The 23,964-nt window shown below is 35.3% G+C and overlaps 1 protein-coding gene across 1 annotated transcript in view; it reads right to left on the bottom strand.

The window, feature by feature from the left end:
• GLRA3 (glycine receptor alpha 3) overlaps positions 1 to 23,964 on the bottom strand; it is a 157,226-nt gene that overhangs the window by 14,374 nt on the left and 118,888 nt on the right. Inside the window, exons 6-8 of the mRNA XM_019636133.1 lie at positions 22,613 to 22,750; positions 18,927 to 19,141; positions 3,100 to 3,243 (exon numbers count right to left, since the gene is read on the bottom strand). Coding sequence (XP_019491678.1) covers positions 3,100 to 3,243; positions 18,927 to 19,141; positions 22,613 to 22,750 — 497 coding nt within the window. The remainder of the gene's footprint in view (positions 1 to 3,099; positions 3,244 to 18,926; positions 19,142 to 22,612; positions 22,751 to 23,964) is intronic.

Genomic DNA, 23,964 nt, shown 5'->3' with positions numbered 1-23,964 from the left:
TACTGGGTCTAGATATCTACTATGAAATTGAGATTACTTTGATATTCATCTAACATGTCTATTCTTACTGAGGTATGCAGTAGAATTACTTTGGGAAGGTGTTTTTAAATATACTTTCCCCCAGAAGTTTTAGTTTAGTAGACTGGACTGTTTGTGTATGATTTCCTAGCCTAAATTCTTGGCTTTGGTGTGTTTAAATTCAATCACTAAATTTGGACTTGTGTCCTTGTGATCTTCTTCTAATCAACCATCTCAAAGGCTGCCACTATCAAAACTAAAATTAGTCATTTACTATAAAGGATCTCAACCTATCTTAACATTCAGAACAAATTCTGAAGATACCTAGGCTGGACGAAGCTTTTTATTTTTGCCTTATTTTTAGTTTTCTATTTTCTGGCAAGAGGGGTTGCTTTTAGAATTTATTTGAATAAATAAGTTTCCCTTTTATTTTGAAACCAATTTTATCAAAGTATCTGATTATTTCTTCTATGAAGACTACAATAAGATATATGTGATATTTCTGTTTAATATATACTTTAAAATATTTTTGACCAATCAAATAACTTGGTTAATAAGATGAAGGATAATATTTAAATATCCTTTTATGGAGTAAGTGAAAGCAAATGGAGTTGTTAGAAAAAGAAAGCATCCTTAGCTGGAGTGGGATGGTGGTGGTTTGACTTGAAATATGCAAGGGGCTGTGTTTCCCCACCAAACACTGTCTGGATGCAGAATATGCTGTCTGCTTTTGTTCTGATGACCGCATTCCTCTACTGAGAGTTAAGAAAGTGAATTTACCGTGTCTGAGAAACGGTAAAACTTCTCCAATGCAAAAGCTTCTGTCTGTGGGAAGGTAAAGTGGGCCAAGAGGGATTGAGAAACCAGAGAATCAAGACATATATGATGAAATATAATTGTACAGTTGGTTTTAATAGCATATATAATTTCAACACACATATATATCAATAAATAGATTTTCACATATGCAAGGTATCCACTCCCCAAAGTATGAAATGAATGAAAAAAAACTGGATTTTTTTTCCTGCACTAAATCTGAATTACAATAAATATTTTATTTATTGTATTTCAAATAGTGATCAGAAAAGAATAAGATATGACTATTTTTGAATTTCTACATTTTCCTAGCGTGCCAGTCATTACCAAAATTAATATAGCTGTCATTCTGTGAGCTAAAGAAAAAGGAGTGTCAATATTTGTATTTCGATACTCTTACAAGTGGTAAAATTGAAGAAAGAGTTGTTTTGCTAAAGATTTTTTTTTAAGGAGGAAGCAGACTAGAGCATGTAAGCTGTAGCCTATTCTGTTACCCATTGGATATGGGGACTATTGTATGTGCGGTGGGAGTAGAAAATGTTTGAGCTCTAAGACCCCACTGGGACACCACATGTGTAATACTTTTCATTTCTAGTGTTTTCAGCACACGGTTGATACTTCTAAACTGTGGAAAGAGGAGAACAGTAGAGAAATGAAAAATAAATGTGAGAAAGTAAACCAAAATGAGAGAGGGAAATGAGTATTGCCTTACTTTTGATTAGTGATAATAGAAGGAAAAATTGTCTTTACCAGTCATTAAGGAGAAAGAATCACAAGAGCTTCACCCCTGTGATACAGAATTTTTTGTCCTGTTATAGTGTTTCAGCCAGTGCCAGGTATTAGGAGAGAAAGGAGGAGCAAGTAGGCAGTAAGGGAGGCAGAACGAAGGGAAGGAGAAAGAGAGAGAGAGGAAGAAAGAGAAAAATAGAAGGAAACCAGCCTACAGTGGTGAGGTCAGGGAAAAAGTTATTTTAAAACGTTAATTTCCCATCAAGATATGTTTTAACGCACAAATATTTGCTTTTATGTTCATGAAAAATCTGATCAAATGCAAGCTCTAGCATTGTTTCTTGTCCCATGCGTCACCCAAAGTATCACATTGCTCACGTCCCTTCCACACTGCACTGAATTGGGTTATTTATTGGAGCAGGTGATGATTCCAGGGAGTCATTTAAACATGATTGAATAAATTATTGCTTTAGAAGATGATTAATACTGAGTAGGCTCAGTACTGAGAGATTAGGACTTAGTGCTTTAAAAGGTTTTATGAATCTATAAATCATAGTCAATAATTCAGAAACCATAAGGAATCCTTTAAAAAAATTAAATCCTTAAAAATGCACACTCTATGAACCAGACTATTAATTTTAAGATTTGAGTATGTTTTGACTTCACTATTCCAGTATATTGGATTCTGGCCCCTGATTTCTCCTGGTGTACACAACTCTGGTGATGTTGATTGCTTAAGAATTCATTTGCTTCTAAAACATCAGCTGGCACATTCACATTAAAAGAAGTAAAATCATAGATATGCTAGTCAGTAGAAACTCTTACAGAAAAGGAAAGGGGTTGATTAAAACTATGTGCATGTAAAGAGAGATAACATTACAAATTTTAATAGAGGGGAATAACCCCATTTTTTACATCCATTTACAATTAGAGATTACTTCCATTTCCTGTGGTCTTCCAATAATGTTCTAGATAACATTTCTTCTGGGTTTCACATATCAGTTGATAGCAAGGCAAAAGCAGTACATTATTGTGTTTCCCATGGAGATTCAGAAGAAATGTCTTAAAACACAAACGTATGCAAAAAGAAGACACCATATAGCTTCACATCAACATCATAATAGTAATAAACAGGTAATATGTGATGGAAAATTAAAGGAGGTAGTTTGAAAAAAGGAACAACTTTAATAGTTATATTTTATGACTTCTGTCAACACCATTAGAAACACTCTAGCCTTGTAAATAAAAAATGACCTATTTTTGTCAATTGCAGGAAAAAAATGTGTCTTCCAGGAAGTACATTAAAAACAAGCTCTCATGTCACCAGATATGCTGTGTAAAGTACAGCTAGATGTCACCATTTTCCCCCTGAGGCTATTTTTGACAATTTAAGTTTCATTTGGACAAAACCAAAGGAATATCATATCATTTAGTCCCCAGTCTCCATTTCCTCTCCATACATCCTGTTAAATATAAGAAATTCACTTTCCAGTGAAAATTGGTATCCCAGTGAACCCAGTGCATTTAATCGTTTACCTTATTCTTTCTCTTGCGTCGAAATCGCAGAAGTTCCTTGTGTTGTCGTGATACAAAATTTACAGCTGCATATTCCAAAAGTGCTGAAAACACAAAAAGGAGGCATACTGCCATCCAAATGTCAATAGCTTTGACATATGAAACCTAGTCGAGAGGGAAAGAAAGCAAGCAAATTGATTTGTGTTGTTACTTCCATTGAGAACAAAACTGAATGTCTGATTCTAAATTATACCATTTCTATACCAGCTTGGAAAGAGAAAAAAGGAAATGCCACCAATATTTGTTTTTTACTTAAGAATTTTTCAGTGATTAATTTGCAAGTTTTATGTATTAGTCACACATTAAAATTTGTGTATTTTTTTGCTTTTTTTTTTTCAAATGAAACACTAGACCAAACATATGATGAAAGAAAAAATAAGAGCAAATGTCATTTTACCTTCAGGATAATATAGGATAGTGCTTGTAAAGTACGTAGTAACATTGAAATACAGATAATGCTGTTGACCTTTTAGCTCCATATTTTCTTCATTAAAAAAAAGTGCTTTATTTTGAAGTAATTTTAACCTTACAGATGTTACAAGAACAGTAAAAAGAACTCCCACATTCTGCAGTTAACATTTGGTTACATTTATCAATCTACATATCTTTATCTGTCTTATACCTATATCTGTGTTTTTCTCCCTTAACTATTTGAGTGTAAAATGCAGATATAATGCCCCATTACCCCTCAATACTTACGTGTATTTTCTAAAAGAGAAGGACACGCTCTTACATGACTCTAGTACATCCCACAAAATCAGGAAATGAACATTAGTAAAATACTACCATCTAATCCTAAAACCCCATTCCGATTTCACCAATTATTCCAAAATGCCCCTTTTAGCAGAAAAACATTTTTCTTCCAGTCCAGGATTTAATCTAGAATCGTGTGCTGCATTTTGTCATATCTCTTTAGTCTTCAATAGAGAACATTTGCTCTGTCTTTTCTTGCCTTTTGTGACGTTGATATTTTGGATGAGTGCAGACCAGTCATTTTTTGAACATCTCTAACTTTTGGGTTATCTGATATTTCCTCATTTTAGACTCAGATAACGGGATATTAATAGGAACAAGGATGCCTCCTTCTTCACAGTGTAGCACATCAAGAGGCACTCAGTATTGATCAGTTGGTTAAGGTATTGTCTACAAAGTGTCTGTACCCAGAACTTACTAGTTTTCCCTGCTGTGGGGATGATTTGACACTATCTAAATATCCTTTCACTCTTCAAACTTTCACCCTTTAGACATTGATGATACTTGCCTGAATTAATTATTACAGTGTTGATTTCCAAATGGGGGTTTTTCTAATCCCATCACTTCATCTACATTTATTAGTTAGCGTTATATAATAAAGGAAGTATCTGTCTTCCACATTTATTTATTTATCTATTCATCTATTTATAATAGTGTGAACTAAAAAGTTTTTTTCAATGTTCTAATGCATTAACATCACTATTTACTTTGATGTTCACATTATCTAGATTGAGCCAGTAGGACCCTCTAGAAATGAGCCCATATATCCTCTCAGCAAGTCTCCATCGTGATTTCAGTACTTCCTTACTTTCTGGCACAAAATAGCCCAGATTCATCTTGTACTTTTCCTGTTTCAGACCTTGATTGAGCCCTTTCTCCTAGAATCCTTTCTTTAGGGAAGAACAGCCTTTAGAAACCAAGGTCTGGGCACTGTGTGTGCTCACTGCTTCCTGGGTGTCACCCTCTTAGTAGACAGTTAGAAATTATATACAGTTAGAAATGATACATCACATATCACAAATTATACATATATATAAATATATACACATGTATATCACATAGCAATACAGAACATATAATACCACACATATTTTATAATTATATGCAATTATATATTTTATATAATTATATATTATATATACAAAACATCTATCATCTATCTATGTATCATCTATCTATCTATATTTAAAACATGAATTCACACTGGTATTTCAAGTTCTAATTCAATACCACAGGGTTCATTCTAGCCTTTGCCCTTTCCATATATGTGACACTTTCTCTAGCAGAAAATGGGCTCTCATTATCTTCAACATGTAATTCATTGTTCTCCCTGTGTGTAACGAATATCTTAATTCTGCTGGCCATCCCCAGCCTGAGTCTCATTGGTCCCAGTTGCTTCATTGGTTTGGGCCCCGTACCTAAAGTTCCCACTGGCTGCTTTGGTCCTGACCATCACCTTGACTCCTGGACCCTGGTCCTGCCAGCCCCATAAAGTGTCCTTGACCCTGACCACCTCCTTAGCTATGGGCCTTGCAGTCTCTTGCACCTGAAAGGTAAGGAAGAGAAGAGAACGAAAGGGAAAAGAAGAAGAAGAAAAAAAAAACCAGAGATCTTTAAAATGTATTATTAAGATAAGAAACACTAAAAGAAGTGAAAGAAAGAAAAGAGTAAAAGGAAGAGATAGGCTTCTATTTTCTAGAAACAGACTGATATTGACTTAATTCTTTTGGAGACAACAATTCAGTGATGTTTAAGAAATTGCTTTAATATTGCTCTCTGTTTAATTGGACAGGGGTTTGAAGTTGTAACTGAATAAATATTGCTGTCTATGTCAATTGCTCAAGGATGAAAATCTACTTTGAGTATTAGTGTCGTTTCTTATTGTGTATGTGTATGTATTACGCAGCTAAAATATTATATTATATTATTATATTATATTACATTACATTACATTATATATTATATTATATTATATTATATTATATTATATTATATTATATTATATTATATTATATTATATTATATTATTATATTATACCATGCAAGCAGTATCAGTAAAATCATTGACTTTCAGGGAGTAAGCATGAGATCATTCATTTTATTGCATAGCTTAGACATCCCAGTGAGGCATAGAAAAAAATTATCTCACTCACCAAGAATCATAAATAAGAATGAGAGATATTTATGAGACGTATGAGTTTGGGGGTTTTTTTAGTTTTTACTAGGAAATGGGCAATTACCTAGAATTTTGCTTTCCCCCTGATAGAAATAAATGTTCCTTCCCCAAGAAGATGAGGCTCTGCAAGAGCAGAAAGCCAGGCTTGATGTAGGCAAGGATGCACTGCCTCCTCCTTTGGACCAGTTCTCTTAAGGATCAAAACCTTACACTTTGGAAATTTGACTATTTCGATGCTGTTTGTATCTGCTGCATTTCTTGGTCTTGCTCATCATCTTTAATATTTGGTCAAGTTCTGTCAAATGTCAGCTTGTTAAAATCTTGATCAAATTTAGGTGTGGTTTAACAGGGGGAAGTGGCTAAATATTGGAGGGAGAGTTATGGTGGAAGGAGCAGCAAATACAGTAAGGAAACGCCTTCCTGCCTCCTTTCCCAGCTGGCCCTTCAGGTCTCAGGCTAGACTTCGCCCAGGTCTGGTTCAGAATTCCATGACACCTGTGCTTACCTGAATACATTGCATTGTAATTGTTTATGTCTTGTTTTCTTTCTGTTTAAACTGTGAACTCTTTGAGGGCAGAAGTCATCTCTGTTTTGTTTATCATGACAAGAGTGTCTGGAACATGCATATTGGCTGCATGAATGGACAGATAAATGAAGGGGTAAAATATTAAAACGCAGGAGAAGAATGAATCATAGATGATGATTCCTGTAGAGGTTGACTTTCAGGAGTAATGCTCCATTAATATCTTGGGTTGGATTAATTTTCTTTTAAAAAGAGGTCATTTCTTGACACTTCCAATGGTGTTAACTTACATATGAAATATGCCAACAAAACAGTTCCCTGCATCGCCTCCTGTATCTTAAGTGTGACTTCTGCTGATCAGAATGGTCTCTACTGAGCAAAGAGAAGTGTGCCCTTATTTTATTCCAGTGGTATGCTGTGTCCATCTGTTTGCAAAGAATAAATTTAAATCTCATAAGTTCTGCAGTTATGCCCGAAATTTCTGGCTGCCTTCAAATACATACAGGCTTGGAAGATGTAATATTGCTTTCAAAGGCGTTTCTCAAGCAACACCGTTCCTGAAAGACTGAGTCATAAAGTATGTGTGCATTCTTTAACAACCTGAACTTATAATGATGTGAACCAAAGAGATTAAATCAGAAATTTAAATTCCAAATTAATCCAACAAATGTTTTTAGTGACAACAGACATATATGCAAACATTGTTTGTGTCTTCCAGGGTTCTGCTCATTGTGAATAGCTCCTGATGGTTGAGCCCTAAAAGCTTACTTTCCTCAAACTCTGCTCTTACCCCACATCACCGATTTCAACTCTTTTTCTCATCCTCCACCCTCACTGCCCCTCCAAAGACAGCAAACTCAGGACCTGGATAGTATGAAACTCTACGCCTCATAGCTTTAAATAAAGACAGCAGTTCTCACTCCAACACATTCGCAACAAACTCACGACCCATAACACACTCCCATGTGATTCACAGTTATCACCTTCTTTCCATCCCCCTACTGCCTGCTGTCCTTTGGGGCAGTCTCAATCTGATTCTGCTTATCCTCTGGACCACCTTGCCAACCTCCCATCATTCCCTGTGCTGTTGGAACCCTAATTCTAGTTTAAGCAACAATCTCTCCTCCATATTACTCCTTGAATACAAGTCCACAATCTCTTTTATGGCATATAAAGCCCTTCATGATTGGCCCCCAGCTCACCTCTCTTACTACATGCATTCATTCACTTTTGTTTTTCATTCAACATTTACTGAACATCATCAATATACCCAGTTCTGTTCCTAGTGTTGTATTTATAGAGATGAGTAAGACAGACAAGATCCATCTTTAATGGAACTTCCATTCAAGTTGAGGAAAACATACAATTAAAAAAAGCATACAAACAAAGCTAATTTAAGAGAAGTGTAATAAGGAAACTGCAATAGGGTTATGGGAAGAGACGGACAGAATGAATGCGGAAGTTCAGTGATGGCCTCCCTGAAGATATGATAATTAATGACCATCGTATGCCACTTTCTTACATGCTTATATTGTTCTAACTACACTTTCCTTCCTTTAGTTCTTGGAACCTGAAAGTGATTGACATGCTCCATCCTGGCTCAGCAGCTTTGTACTCCCTGTTACTTCTCTGTCTGGAACACTCCTTCTTTGGGATAACTGCTGTTTATCCTTCAGGTCTCAGCTGAAAGCCTCATCCTCCAAATGGCCAGACCAGGACAGCCCTTCCTACCTCACTACCTCCATTCTCCTCATAGAACCTTTTTCTCAGATCACTCATTACAATTGTAATTATATTTATTTGTAGGTAGTCCCTACAAGGTGACTGCTAAAACATTTCCACCTTCAGTTAATTACTCTATTCCACAATCCCTAAATGTTTTCTATTTTCATCTTTTCTTAACGGGATGCAAAAATTACAATGCTCTTGAGGATTTCAAAGTGAAATATCTATAGTGATATTTTAACAAACTATATGTTGATGACAAACACCAAATAAAATTCATCTTGTTATTGACCTTGCCCCACTGTACTGATATTATCCATACTGTATCTTCCTCCTTTTAAGCTAATATATCCTATGAGCTAAGATAGGGGTCAGATCTTATTCATATTTGTATTTCTAGGGCCTAGCACAGTGCTCGTTGTTCTACAGGTTCAGATAATGTTGATTTGATTGAACCATGTGGAGTGACTTGTAATTGCTGGCCATTTATTATTAGAGAAGTAATTCTAATAACTAACATGCTGGGAAATGTCCTTAGTAATGCCCATAGAACTACTAAGTGTTTTTAGTAGTTGTCCAAAAGTAACATTGTTTTTTTAATTAAAGTATATTGGAGTGACAATGGTTAGTAAAGTTACATAGCTTTTAGGTGTACAACTCATTAATACATCATCAATATATCAATTGATGTGTTCATCAATATATCACATTGTGTGTTCACCACCCAGGATCAGTTCTCCTTCCATCACCATATATTTGACCCCATTTACCCTCATCTACCACCCACTTCCGCCATTACCCTCTGCTAATCACTAAACTGTTAGTAACTAATAGTAACCACTGAACTAGTGTCTGTGTCTATGATTTTTGTTTGTCTTTATTTGTTTGTCTTGTTTCTTTGTTGTTTTCAGTTTTATTTCCCATGTATCAGTGAAATCACATGGTTCTAGACTTTTTCTGTCTGACTTATTTCTCTTAACATAATAACCTCAAGATCCATCCATGTTGTCGCAAATGGCACTATTTCATCTTTTCTTATGGCAGAGTAGTATTCCATTGTGTGCATATACCAGGTTTTCTTTATCCAATCATCTACTGAAGGACTCTTTGGTTGTTTCCATGTCTTGGCCACCATAAATAAAGCTATGGTGAACATCAGAGCACATGTATGTTTACAGGTAAATGTTTTCAGAATTCTGGGGTAGATACCCAGGAAAGGGATTTCTGGGTCATATGGCAATTCTATTCTTAATTTTTTTGAGCAACTTCCACACTGCCTTCCATAGCTGCTGCACCAATCTGCATTCCCACCAACTGTGTATGAGGGTTCCTTTTTCTCCACAGCTTCTCCAACACTTGTTATTATTTGTCTTGTTGATGATAGCCACTCTAACTGGTGTGAGGTGATATGTCATTGTAGTTTTGATTTGCATTTCTCTGATGATTAGTGATGTTGAGCATCTTTTCATACGTCTATTGGCCATCTGTATGTCCTCTGGAGAAATGCCTGTTCTGGTCCTCTGCCCATTTTTTAAATTGGATTCTGTTATTGTTGTTGTTGTTGTTGTTGTTGAGTTGTATGAGTTATTTAAATATTTTGGATATTAGCCCCTTATCAGAGGTGTTGTTTGCAAATATAGTCTCCCATTCGGTTGGTTGCCTCTTTATTTTGTTGATGGTTCTTTTACTGTGTGGAAGTTTTTTAGTTTGATATAGTCCCATTCATTTATTTTAGCTTTTCCTTCCCCTGCCTTTGAGATCAAACTCATAAAATCCTCTTTGAACCCAAGGTCCATAAGTTTAGTACCTATGTTTTCTTCTATGCAGTTTATTGTTTCAGGACTTATGTTTAGGTCTTTGATCCATTTTGAGTTCATTTTGGTACATGGTGACAGCAGCCTAGTTTTAGTCTTTTACACATGGCTTTCCAATTCTCCCAGTGCCACTTATTGAGGAGGATTTCTTTTCTCCATTGTATGTTTTTGGCTCCTTTTTCTAAAATTATCTGTCCATATTTATGTGTGGTCTCTCTTTACTGACAGTCAATCCCAGTGGATTCTCCCAGTTCCTTAGAATTTTCAAGTAAATGTGATCAGTAATTCTGGCTATGGAATGGTAAAGTGACTCAAGTGTACAGCTAAATGTTTTTTCTCTGAGGTATGCTGAAAATTTTTTGCATGGGGCTTGGCTTTTTTGTAGGTATTTTATTTCAGATCACATTGACTATTCATTAATCTTTGGTTTTGTAAAATCCAAATTCTGGTACACTTATGCTATGTTTCTCCCTAGTATAAAACCTGTGGAAGAATTTTGCATATTGTAATGTTCACAGGAAAAAACAACACTAGTCTCCAAATCATTTTGATCTTCATTTAAGACCTAAAACCAGAGAGAGAAAGGAATAAGAACAATGGAAAAGAATAATGTTTTAAAAACAATTGTTGAAGTGGAATAAAGTTAATACAGAAAAGGCAAAAGGAACTGTCTGAAGGACTGCTTTCTTGGAAGACTAGGTGGTGAATCACAGGACACAAGATGTTGTGAGCTTTGACACTTATCATCCTGGAAGGTGACACAACAGCAGAGTCCTACTGATGTCACGTTCACACTGATTATGATCCTCCTAACCTTTAGTAAATGAAGCATGCTTCAAACACAGTCTTTTTTTCCACATAAAGGTTTTTATTTTAAGAGATAAAATAGCAGAGCTGCATTATTTTCAAAGTGATAAACTTGACCAATTCCTCCGGTCACCAGATAAGAAAAAATGGATTTTGAAAGGTCACCCATTTATCTCTGATTTCTACTGTACTTCAGTTATGAGTTTTACCATCATCTCTTCTACACGACATGACTCTTATGTTTAACACTTAGATGAAACTGTAAAACCTAGATGTCATTGGAAATACTTCTTAGGTGCATGCTGTTCGTTACTAGCATTTCTTCATATAGTAATTTTTTTACCTGCTCAGGTAAGGTTGAATTATATTTGTGACTTCTCTCTCCCCTGCATTTTTGTACTGGATGTTTTGTATTTCTATAACATCGCCTTTATTGTAATACTATACCATTCTATTCCCTTCTTTTCTGAGGCCTAAGGCCTTCACTTATAACTTCAAACAGAAATGTCTTGGAATGCTGAGACCCAGTGGAATGATATCGGTAAAGCTTCCTCTAGGGAGTGTCTTGGAATGCTGAGGCCCGATGGAATGATATCGGTCATCTCCCTTAATTGTATAGGACGCCACACGATAACGCTGTCCTGGGGGCTGTGCAGGCTGTGTGAAGGCATCGTACATGTTGGAATACAATAGGAGTTGGTTAATGGAAAACAGACTTAAGGCACGTAGCACACAGATCTTGGAGTAATCCAGTTTCTCATCCTTTATTTTTTCTCAATAAAAGCCATACGAAGACCCGATTCGGGGCTCAGTCTTCCAGGCTGTGTCCCTTGGTCTCGTTCCTATCTGACCTTGGTCTCATGAGCACTTATTTAATCTGCGTTGCCCCTCTGTGTCCCATTTGCCCTTGCCACGCTGGCCGTGACAGGCATGATTCTAGGATATATGTGAACGTGGTAAAGGGAGTTTAAGACATTATTTAGGTAAAATGACCTCAAAGTTACATACACATCTTTTGTTTTTAAATTTAGTTTGATGCCAAAGCCATTGCATTAGGTCATTTCAAAAATATTTTAAACTATGTGATTGCTTATATACTTTTCCCTAATTGTGCCACCAGATGTAAGAATGTATGCAGTGGTCTGTATCTATGTCGTATACAGTGGGCATGCTTGATATTTGCTCATTTTCAGCTGAATGAGGTCTATTATAGTAAGCCTAGTAAATGTAGACTCTAAGATCAAATGGCGAACCAGAGAGATCTATCAACTTCTATTCTTCTTATTATAGGACCCAACTATGTTTAGGAATTATCTGTTAACAAAACACTGATAAAATTGGATGATATTCATATGCACTATATCTTGTGATTTTAACAAAAAAGGTATTAATAAACAATTCTTTCATTTTCTGTGCCTTTTTCGCTTTTCTCTTAATGAATGTAATATGAAATTAATATGTTCAATGAAATTTTTTTTTAATTCTTAAAATTTTATACATATTGCTTACATCAAATACTGTATTATAAAGTTAAATTTACTATTAGTACATTTAAAATGAACCCACTTGCACTATATTTGATTGAATATATACTTGATTGAAGTGGTGGATGGGTGGAAAGGGGCAGGGGAATATAATTAATAATATTGTGATAAATTTACACGGTGATGGATGATTACGAGACTTAGCGGGGTGCTCACATTGTAAGGTATAAAAATGTCAAATCACTATATCGTACACCTGGAACTAATATAACCAACATAAGATTGTACACCAACTATACTTAAATAAATACATTTTTAAAAAATAGCAAATGACAAATAAAAAAATAAACTTGATGGAAGTAATTTTAGTTAACTATATTTTGAATAGCTATTAGAATCTTGTACTTAAATGGTGAGGACCAAAATATTACTAACAGTAATAGTTATTAATTGCTATTCTAATAGGAAAACCTGATTACTGTGCTACTCCCTTCCTCCCCCCATTTACATTATTGTTGCCATTTACAACTTAGCCTCCTTTAAATCTGAAGGGTATTTTTTTTTTGAGAAAAATGAGAACGTATTTTTTGAGAATCAATTGGATAAGAACACAATAGTGAATAGAAATCCTTCATTTTTCTTCCTCTTTCTTCAGCATAATGTCACATATAGATCTTTGTGTGCCCACACAATCATGGAATTCAAATAAAAATATAACAGTCCGATTTATATTTTCTAACAGTTGTAATCACTTCTATTGTTGGCATCTTTATGAAGAATAAATACTTAATATGAAACCTATGTTTATGTTGTCCAAGAACCAATGTTTTTATTGTACTGGAAGGTAGATGTATGCAACATGTAAATTCTTTTTCATTAATTTGGTGATTCTGAGGGGGGGGGTGGAATAAGATTCTGCATAAGTAAAGAGTAATTTAATTATGTTCTCTTTAGAGATGAAAAATGACATACTCCTGCTTTTCAAGTTAAGACTAAGTACTAAGGAAATGTACAAAAGCTCACATTGTCTTTAAATATTTGCATGATATTAACTCAAATATCTGCATGATACTGTATAGTGCTAGAGGCTCTGAGGCTAGAAATATGGAAAAGATATTTGTCAGAGGGTAAGGGGGGAGGGGGTGGTAGATGAAGGTAAAAGGGATCAAATATATGGTGATGGAAGGAAAATTGACTGGGTGGTCAACACATCACATGATATGTAGATGATGTTTTACAGAATTGTACACTTGAAACCTATGTAATTTTACTAACAATTGTCACTCCAATAAAGTTTAATTTTAAAAAGTAAAAAATAAAAAAAAAATAAAAGATATTTGTCCTCTCAAAAAGCTACTCCTGATGGGTTTCACAGACAAGATGAATGAAGGAAAAATGTGAGAGGAAATCATTCAGGATAAACAGCTTTTGGTGTAGAACTTGCAATTTTTATCAGCTACTGCCTTCTGAGCTTCTGTGAAATACTTCATTAATTAGCCACCTTTGAAATTCCAAGTGCTTCTTATTTTTTAATGCTTAGTAGCTCCGTTCTGAATGAGATGGCCACAGTGGTGGGGGCAGAATGGCAGAAATCACATAGAATCTCCCTCTTTGCTCTCTCTTCCCTCTCCTCTTCTTGCTTTCCTGAGTATTTACTAATATGACAGAGTCTGGTCTTTGGAAAGAGTAGAACATTCTAGCAAATCATAGTGGATAAGATTATTGACAATCCCTTTTCTCCTCCCTTCCTCTCCTAGGGTTCCCTGGGGGTGAGGTACACCCTCCACCTTGCTTGCCTTTGGATTTGGCTAGGAGACTTGGTATAACTTACAAAATGAGAACAGAAGTGACTGTATGCCAATTCTGAGCAAAAATCTTGCATGTTTCTGCTTGCCCTCTTGTTTTTCTGCCCTTCTCCATGGAAGAACGCTACCAGTACCTGAGGCCCCAAAATGGAAAGACACAGGCAGCAGACCAGAACCCACTCCACAGCCTAGATTTAAGTTCATCCTAAATCAGCCAATCTCAGACAAGTTCAGAAGAGCCACAAGCAATTTGGAGGCCTCTGAGCAAGAACAAATGTGATAAGTTATTGAGATTTGGAGAGTGTTTGTTATGCAGAATAATTGCAACATAACTGCATTGAAACAGTCCCTACAACCCCATGAATCTAATAATATATTGTGTTCAGAGCTAGGGTTTGGATGAACTTGGAATCTTGAGATTTCTCCACCCCTGCCAAGTTTGGTTGTGTGTGTGTGTGTGTGTGTGTGTGTGTGTGTGTGTGTGTGTGTGTGTGTGTGTGTGTGTCTGTGTGTGTGTGTGTATCCACACACATCTGTCTGTTACATGCAAGGTTCAAGCGTCTCTGATATGACAATAGGTTTGAAGCACATTTCTAAAAGACCAAGTTAGTGTGATACTAACATGGTGATACTCAGGTATTTCTGCAGATGAGATGAAACAGAAAATACCTACCAAAGCTGGACCTTAGCTGGTCCTTATAAAACAGAATGCAAAATGAATGGGAGTAGGTCTCTGATAGGAAATAATTGATCTTTGAAAGCAGAAAAGAAAGGCAAGGTATATGTAATATTGCAGAATATCCACAATCTTCCCAGAGTTTACTAATGTGGGTTCTTTCTAGAACCCATAGTTTCCAAATGAAATTTATATTGTGTCCTTTCTACTGATTTTCTCTACTCCTACCCATCCCTATACTTAATAAAGGACATAATTCCCTCAGTGCCAAGATCTCAATGAGGTATTACTGTAAATCAAATTTATGCTAAAAATTATTAAATTATTATTATTATCCCCACTTTCACTCTGATTAAAACTTAATCTTCCCAGGAAAGATTGCTTTTCCACATCTCAAAAATACCACAAAATGCTGGGATTTCAAAGAGTTTGGCAAAAAAAATTTGGGGTGAGTGGGCCTTGCCTAAGCAGTCTAACCTATTCTGTGTATAGGGGAGAGATGGCCATGGTGGAAAAAAGGATAAGGAGACTTTAAATATTTAGGTCTATTCCAACTAGCAGAGGAGGGCCAACCATAAATGCATCTTTTTTTCCCCTCTTTCTGGGCTTTATTTTGTTCTTCAAAAAAAATTATCTCTGGTCTGCTTCCCTTTCCACCTACAGTCTATTCCTTTAAGTCTGAGACCTGAGTGTCCCTGCTCAGAACTTTGGAAGTGCTGACTTTTTGACAATTCCATGGAATTGTCTTATAAACATCTCAAAGTTAACATATCCAACCACACATCAGTTACCTCGCCCAACCCTCCCCATCAGTTACTATCACTACTACTCTCCCAAATGTCACCCTTCACTCCTGCCTTTCCCTAAATCCTCAATGTCTAGTTCATAAACAAATCCTGTCTATTTTACTTCCAAATACATTTTCTCAAAAAAAAAAAAATCTAGCTCTTTCTAAATCCACCTGCTACTTTCTACCTTGCAGCTACCGATCTAGCCAGGCCATCATTTGCTCTGCAACTGCAATCGTTTGCTTGGTTCTTTTTCTACTTCTATTTTTAGCCCTTCTATCTGATCTTCATATAGAAGTCAAGGTGATCACTCCCCGCATTAAAATCTTTCCAAAATCCACCCCAAATAAACCTAATCCTTACCAAGGTCTATAAAACCCACCAGGACATGGCTCCATGACCACCACCCTTTTTTCTTACCCTCCTCCAGGCGCACAGTATTTGGAAGTTTTAAAGTTACCCAACTTGGAAAAATTGCTTACAATAGAATGCATTGTCACCTTCTTCTGGCCACTGATGCTGGCACTGCAGAAATGCCAAATAGCTCCAAGTTCCAAGAAATGAATCACAGGAATCTTTTTGCTCTGGGCTATTATTATATGCTTAATTTATCATGACACTGTAGAGGTCAAGATCAGATAGAACTCTCAGCTCTGCAGTTCTCAGGCGCTGGCTAAAGTATATTCTTTGAGATTTTCTACCCTGAGTCTTACTTAACTGATTTCCAAGCTCCTTCATGTTCTACAGAAGATGTATTGGCACAGAGCCTGGACAAAACACTAAGCAACTATCATAAATTAATCATTTATTATTTCTTTCTCCTATGCCTAATAAGCTCCTATTGTTTTTCTGAATTTAATTTTGTTTACCCACTTCCTAGATTTTGTCAGTAGTACAATGGTGATTGTTTCAGTAGCAAGGCTTTCAGTCATCTGAGGGTTCTTTTGTGAGGTTGAGAATAGCAGATCTTAAGGCATGTGGTTTCAGGCATTTGTTCCTAAATACAAAAGTGAGGCCCTCAAATCTTGCCTGTATAGCCCGCCCCCCATCACCGAATCAAAATTGCATTTTTCAAGACTTTCTGCACTTTTGAAATATTTCATCCAATAGGTTAATTCCTGTTTATCCTGGCTTTTCAATGTCTGCCTTCCTGAATTCTAATGTATGTAGCAGAATATGCTCAATTTCCCTTTCCTTAACTATCCCAAAGCCTAAGACGATATGGTCACTTTCTCTTAAGATAGCACTTTACTAATCAATTCTTTTCTGTGGGTCAGAATTAAATCTTTTATCACATTTCCAGTGGTCATTGTCTCTATGATCTGAGAGATGAAGGGGCTTTCTATACATTTACGTGTATAATTGGACTCATGGTTAAAAATTCATTTTTTCCCTGAGGTCACAGTGAAATAAATGCCTTTTTAAAAATCTTTTCTATTTTTTGAGAAAAAGTGTGAAGTCATTCCAGACCTTTCTTTCCTTTAAAAACAAAAACAATTTGTATTTCTTGTTGTTTTAATTTATTGCTTTTTTTATTTCTGCTTCCCCCACTCAAACCTCTATGATCTCCCAATTCTGCCTTCATTTCTAAATCCAAATGCCTTTTTGCTGTGCCTCATGGAAGCTAGAGCTTTCTAAAATGGAGCATTTTGTGCTCTTATTTTTGGTTGACAACTTACAGAACAAATGACCTTTCATTTCTATTTAGCTCATGAAGAAAACCAATGAGTAAACTGGCAACTTACTTTACAAATTGACTATGGATCTCCTCAACTATTACCATTACCTAGAGACATGTATCCATATATAAATAAGCATTGAGGCTAATTAGTTTAATCTCAATAAGCAGATTCATAATTTTCACTTGGACAATATTTTATAAAACACTGGTTGATAATGTATCGTTTCAAAAATACAATTAAGTGTTAATAAAAGCAAACCTTATTTTGAAAGACAACCATTAAATCTTAGCAAGGCAGAGTTAGCATTGTTAAATATCTAGTTCTCCCTATATTAAGCAACATTTTTAATGATAAAATGTCTGTCATCAACTTTTATTTATTTAGACATTTTAATATAATATATTGAATCATGGAATGCAATTCATAGTAAGGCTTAAGGGAGCCATGGTCATAGATTTATAATTTACTTTGCATGGCAAGTAGATAGCATCAAATGCACAAGAAAAGGTAATATAATTTTATTATATCTGTATCACTGTAATTAAAATAATTTGAAGCTTGATGGAAATTAGACAGGATTACTTAATTTACTTAAGATTACTTAATTTAGATAGTAGAAATTTCTTTCTTAGAAGTAATCAAGAAGAAGAAAATAATTTTCTCTCGCTATGTTGTTAAAAGGATGAAAAGAGCAACTATGTTTTATTTCAGCATATTTTGTGAAAGGAAATATTGGGTCTTTTACAAACCCCATAGAGGGAACAGTCTATTTTACTTCTAGCAGCTCAGCATGAACTAAAATCAGAATATTAGATAAGTTTTCTTTTTTATTGATATGTGGCTATTTAAAAGCCAGAGGAGAAAAAAAGACCCCACAATAGTAAATGCTATATTTATCTCAGGGTGTAGTAATATTGGCACTCTCACACAACACTGGTAGGAGTGTAATTGTTATAAATTTTTCTGATGGGAAATTTGGCAATATATATCAGTGTGTTTAGTAGCAGTGCAGCAATTCCAATTCTAAGAATTTATACTAAGAAAATAATACAAAATACGATTATATGTAAAACTATATATGTATGTATATATCTGTGTATGTGTATATACACACATACAAACATATATATGAATATATTTATGTATATAACATTCATTATATAAATGTTCTTTATTGTGTAAGTCCTAATAGTAAGTATACTATTATATCATGAATTCATACAATGGAGTATTGTGTCATACTGTGTCATCATTTAAACTTACTGTATAGATTCAATTTACACACATGCTTGATAGATTTCTAAATGTTTAAAAAATCTATAGATTAAAAAACCTGGAGTGTATAAGAGTATAATGGAGGTTTAAATAATTGGGGGTCATAACACAACTGTGAATAGAAAATATATTGGTTTGCAGAATTTTTCTCTTCATCCATTTCTGTGTTTTACAAATTGTTTTGCTTTAAAAGTCACTAATGAATAACAAATACTATTGAAAAATATAAAGCAAAAACTAATATACATATGCAAATTATATGTCCATGTAATGCACTTACCTTTGGTAAGGAAGCTCGTGATCCTGAACTCTGTGTGGTCATAGTCAGCACAGTAGTTATTCCCAAAGCTACCCTGGCCGGAGCGGCATCCATATTGATCCAGAATGAAACCCAGGATAGAATAACGATCAGGAGACTGGGAATGTACATCTGGATCAGGTAGTATCCCATTTGCCGTTCAAGATGGAATCGCACTTCTATACATGTAAACTTTCCTATTTGGTTGTAAAATAAATGCAGCAATTCATAAATCTAGGTCTTTGTTACGGCATCAAATGTCACAATTTTTTTTTCCTATTTTTTTCCTAAAGTTTTTCATTACAATGAAAAGGGATCCTAAATCATACAAGCAAATCGATTTCTGAAAAAATATTCTTATTTTTGTGCTAGCATCTAGAAGCAACATAATATGAGAAAGTACTGTTTCAGGAAATAGTATGTATTCTTATGACTTCACATCTGAGGAGCAATTCTTACTTGCCAAAGTACTCATAGATCTATGATTTCAGTTGATTGTCTCTGAGATGGACAGGAGAAATGTGTATCTATTATATAAAGACCTTCCTTACTCATTGACTGCTTCCTATTTAGAACCAGGTGCTATTTGACCCAGAAGGCTTGACATTTAGAGTAAGTGCTAAAGGATAAATATAACTGAAGATGATTAGTGCCTTAAATGCAATTTGTGTAATTTATTTTATGCATTAATAATTTGAAAATTATTAATGCAAACAAATAGGAAAACATGTTATTTCTCATTAATAATTTTGAACATAACTTAAAAATACACTTACTAAAAAGAAAACTGAGATACATCTGTTCTATATATTTAATGCCTTTGTGCCTCTCTTATGGTAAGTAATTAAAAGAGGAATAAATTATGGTGTAATTAAACATTTTGTTCATCTTCTGGCTTATCCTTTGGTTCTATTCCCTACTCTATTACCATGTTACTTCTCCTTAAAATAATTGTTTATCTGAATCACCTAACTCTTGGTTTTATTTTTTCCTTATTCTAACTATAAAGAAGGGTAAAGTCAGGGAGTTACATGCTGATCATTCTTTAAGTGACATTCTCTGATCTAATTATGAGAGAAAGAATCAAAAAGCACTTCTAGGAAAGTTGCTAGCACATTATTAGACAGGGTTCAGCGCAAAGCTTCTATTATTGTGGCTTGAGCCACGCACCACTGTAATGCATAGGCAGGGCTGCAGGATAAAGGGATAAGCTTAAAAGTCTTAGCAGAGTTTCATAAATTGTGGGAAAATTGGATTCCACTCTTAAGTGTGTTGTATTCAGAAACATAAGCAAGCTGTATGTGATCCTTTTATCAATTTATCAATATATGCAGAATTCTTAAACAGTTTTTAAGTATATGAACATAGTTTATATTTTTAAAGCTCTATTAAAATATAAAAATGAACTTCAAAAACATTTTGCTATGTGAAAGAAGTGAGTCACAAAGACCACATATAATTCCATTTACATGAAGCATCCAGAAAATATAAAGCTGTAGAGACAGAAAGTTGATTAGTGGTTGCCTAGGATTGCTGGGTGGGGAGGGCTCCTATTGGAGGTAAGGTTTATTTTTTTCAGAGGATAAAATATTTCAAAATTAGAGTGATGGTTGTACAACTCTATAAATATACTAAAAATCATTGAGCTGTATGCTTTCAACAAGTACATTTTATAGTATGTAAATTATCTCAGTATAGTTGATTTTTGAAAAAACATTCTTCAGTTATAAGATGAATAAGGTCTGAAGATCTAATGTATAACATGATAACTATAGTTGATAACACTGTATAATTGAAATTTGCTAAGGGAGTCGAATTTAAGTGTTCTCTCACACACACACAGAAGGTAAACATGTGAGGTGATGGATATGTTCATTCACTCAATGGAGGGAATCTTTTCACAGTGTATACATATATTAAATCATTACATTGTATACTAATTATGTTATAATTTTATGTCAATTATACCTCAACAAAATTGGGAGGGGGCATTCTTGCTAATATAGATCTAAAGGAAAATTTTCCTGTTTAGAGCAAAACTGTTCCTCCCCCTGCTTGTTCCTGGAGGGCAGGCTGTAATATTCTCACATGTACAGACAAATTTTCCACGTTGAAATCCACTCCTTGTTTATTATTTTATTCAATAAATATTTATTCAGTATCTATGTACTTCAGCAGACCCCAGAAATATAGAAATGAAAAAAGGAGATGCAATCCTTGGCTTTACAAACTTGTGGTAATAAGGGAATCAGACAATATATAAATAAATATACAAATTAAAGATATAATTTCAGACTGCGAAAGCAGGAAGTGGAAGGGAAAATGATTTGGGTGTTTACCATATGCTTATTATAGGGAGTCATTTGAGGAGTTGATATTTGAGCAGTCCTGAAATGTGTGAGTATTATATTTGGGATAATTTGGGAAAAGAGGCTTATATACAGAAGAAAGAGTGAGTATAAAGGCTCTGAGGCAGAAGTGAGTGTGGCAAATATGAGAAAGCAAGCCATTGTGGCGAAATTACAGAGCAAAAGGGAGAGAGGTAGAAAAGGTTTTTGGAGAGATGGGCAAGGGACACCATCAAGTTTGTGGCACTTTGTTAACAGCAGCTCAAAGAAACCAATCTACCACCAGAAACCAAATCTAGAGGCTTTTTTAGCATTTCTCTAAAAGCTGATTATCATTGCAACTGCCCATAGAGGGCTGAGCAAGGGCACTAGTGTTGACCTGCCTACCCTTTGTCTTTGTGTTGAGATGTTAACCTTGAACTCCGTGCCAAATTAAGTATCAGCCTAACCTCGGATGAGGATAAGGTGAGGAGTGAGAAAATGTCAGTGACCTTTTCACCAGATCCTATGAATTGATTATTAAGAGAAATTAGAATTGATAAAAGAAATTAGAGACCTCATATAGTGACAGGTCAAATCACAGTCCTGGAAAATGCTGAGCACACAAGAAATCAATTACTGTAATGAAATGGTAGAACTGCAGCTGATGCCAGTGGGAGGCCATGCACTAAGAACACTGGAGTGATGCCTCAATGGAGGGCAGTTTAACAGAATTTGTAGGAATAGGTTAGGCAGTCACAACAGATATTGTATTATGAGAACAGCCCGTGCCACTTGAGAGAAGCGAACAGATCTCATGAATGCACAACTGTCACATTAAGTCTTTCACCCCTGTCTTTAACTAGATCTGATATCTAGTCTCAAAGACAAGAGGCCACTGTGTCAGAGTGAATAGCAGGTGCTTAAGGAACAATACCTGAAATGCATGAAATCGTGGCCAAAAGTTTAAGCAAATGAAGCGTTAAAAAAATAAATTTCTTTCATTTTGTTAGCAAACGCGTTTCTGACCAAGAAGAGTTAAAAAGTACATTCTATTGCTCACATAGAAATTAAAGGAACTTTTTAAAAAAACATCCTTACTGTGTAACCATGGGCTTTTCACACACAAAAAAATACGTCCCATACAAATGAATCACATGACAACATGCAACGACTCAAAGCATCTGTAAGTTTCAAATGCATTCATTTTCTGCTCTATGACTATGAAAAACATTGAGCAATAAGTAGTTAAAATAATTAACTTATAACACGATAATTAAGAACATCTGACTATCATGAAGACTTGAGTTGTAAGTGTAATAAAGAATAGTCAACCCCTACCTGTGTTGTAATGTTTAGTGCAGTATCGTAAATCTTTCTCTTCTTTTAACAGAAACTGGGGCAGAGTAAGTCCTTCTGCCACTTGTACAGGTGCCTCATCTTGCCATTCAAAAATGAGATCATTCATAGTATATCCAACTGTGCAAACATAATAAAAATATTTATAGCATAAAAGGGCATTCAAAGAAATGAAAACACACACGCATGCACACACGAACAATTCATATGGGATGGGAAGAACAAACACTGTCGTCTTAACTCTATCAATTGAACTATTCCAACTCACAAAAGTCTATCGAGTCTATTCATATGGAATATTCATCAAATCATGGAAGAAAATGTAGTAGGCTAATAATAAGTATAACATGCGTGTAGAAACCTTAAAGGACATGCATTTACATTCTTTTTTTCCTTGATATAGGCAACTACTGGATTAGTTCAACAAGTCATTTTGGCTCTACTCCATTAGATTTCCCCTCACCTTCTCTCAAATTATTCAGGACTCTTTCAACAATAACTGAAATTGTAACTGGTTAGGAAATGACCTCAGCTATAAATCTGTGGGAAGAAAGCACTAGATCTACTAATACTAGAACGAGATACCGTTCTTGGTTAAATCATTAACTATTTTAGTTTATGGTATCAGCTTCTATATTCCAAGTCCCAAAATAGACAAAATGATATTTTAAATAGAAATATCTGCTATCCAGGAAACACCAGAGTACAAAGAACAGCCACATGGAATAGTTTGTGAAGAAGGAAACTCTTGCACAGGCTAGTAGTAAGTTCAGGAAAGAGGTAACTAATATGTTTTGTATTAAGTCAGCATCTTTTAGCTAATTAAAATTTCCTATTTCTATAGAAGTACTTAAGAAAAGCACCATTTTATTTTTTTCTTTCTTCTGAGTGAGAAGCTGTTGAAATGTACACCTGAAGGCTGCTGCAGAAAGGAAGTCAAAAGTGAATGCAACCTGTGGGGGAAGGCTTGTCCCAATTAACCAACATCATGGAGGTAGAAAGAGAGAGACGAAGCATGGTCTGACTCTGAACTAAGTTAGGTGGTCAGAAAAAGGAAGCAGAAGCTCTAGGTCCATGAGGCAGCAAAGGAGGGAAACTGTACCCAGCAATTTTTCCCGTAGCTTATATTATAAGGAGAGGCTGTGAGAGTGATTAGAATCAGCAGACGTGGCAGGCTGAACAGAGCAGTGGGTGGTGAAGGGAACTGATCACTCTTCCTGCTCCCACAATACCTGGAAAAGATCCTCCCCCAAAGAACCAAATCTGATCTAGCTGTGGTGGGAGGGACTGGAGCCAGAGGCCCAGCTGCACCCACCAGATACTTTTTTTTTTTT

Source organism: Hipposideros armiger, unplaced genomic scaffold (assembly GCF_001890085.2).
Source record: "Hipposideros armiger isolate ML-2016 unplaced genomic scaffold, ASM189008v1 scaffold_27, whole genome shotgun sequence".
NCBI lineage: Eukaryota > Metazoa > Chordata > Mammalia > Chiroptera > Hipposideridae > Hipposideros > Hipposideros armiger.
The sequence above is the reverse complement of the archived record's forward strand: the minus strand, read 5'-3'. Positions and strand labels throughout refer to the sequence as shown.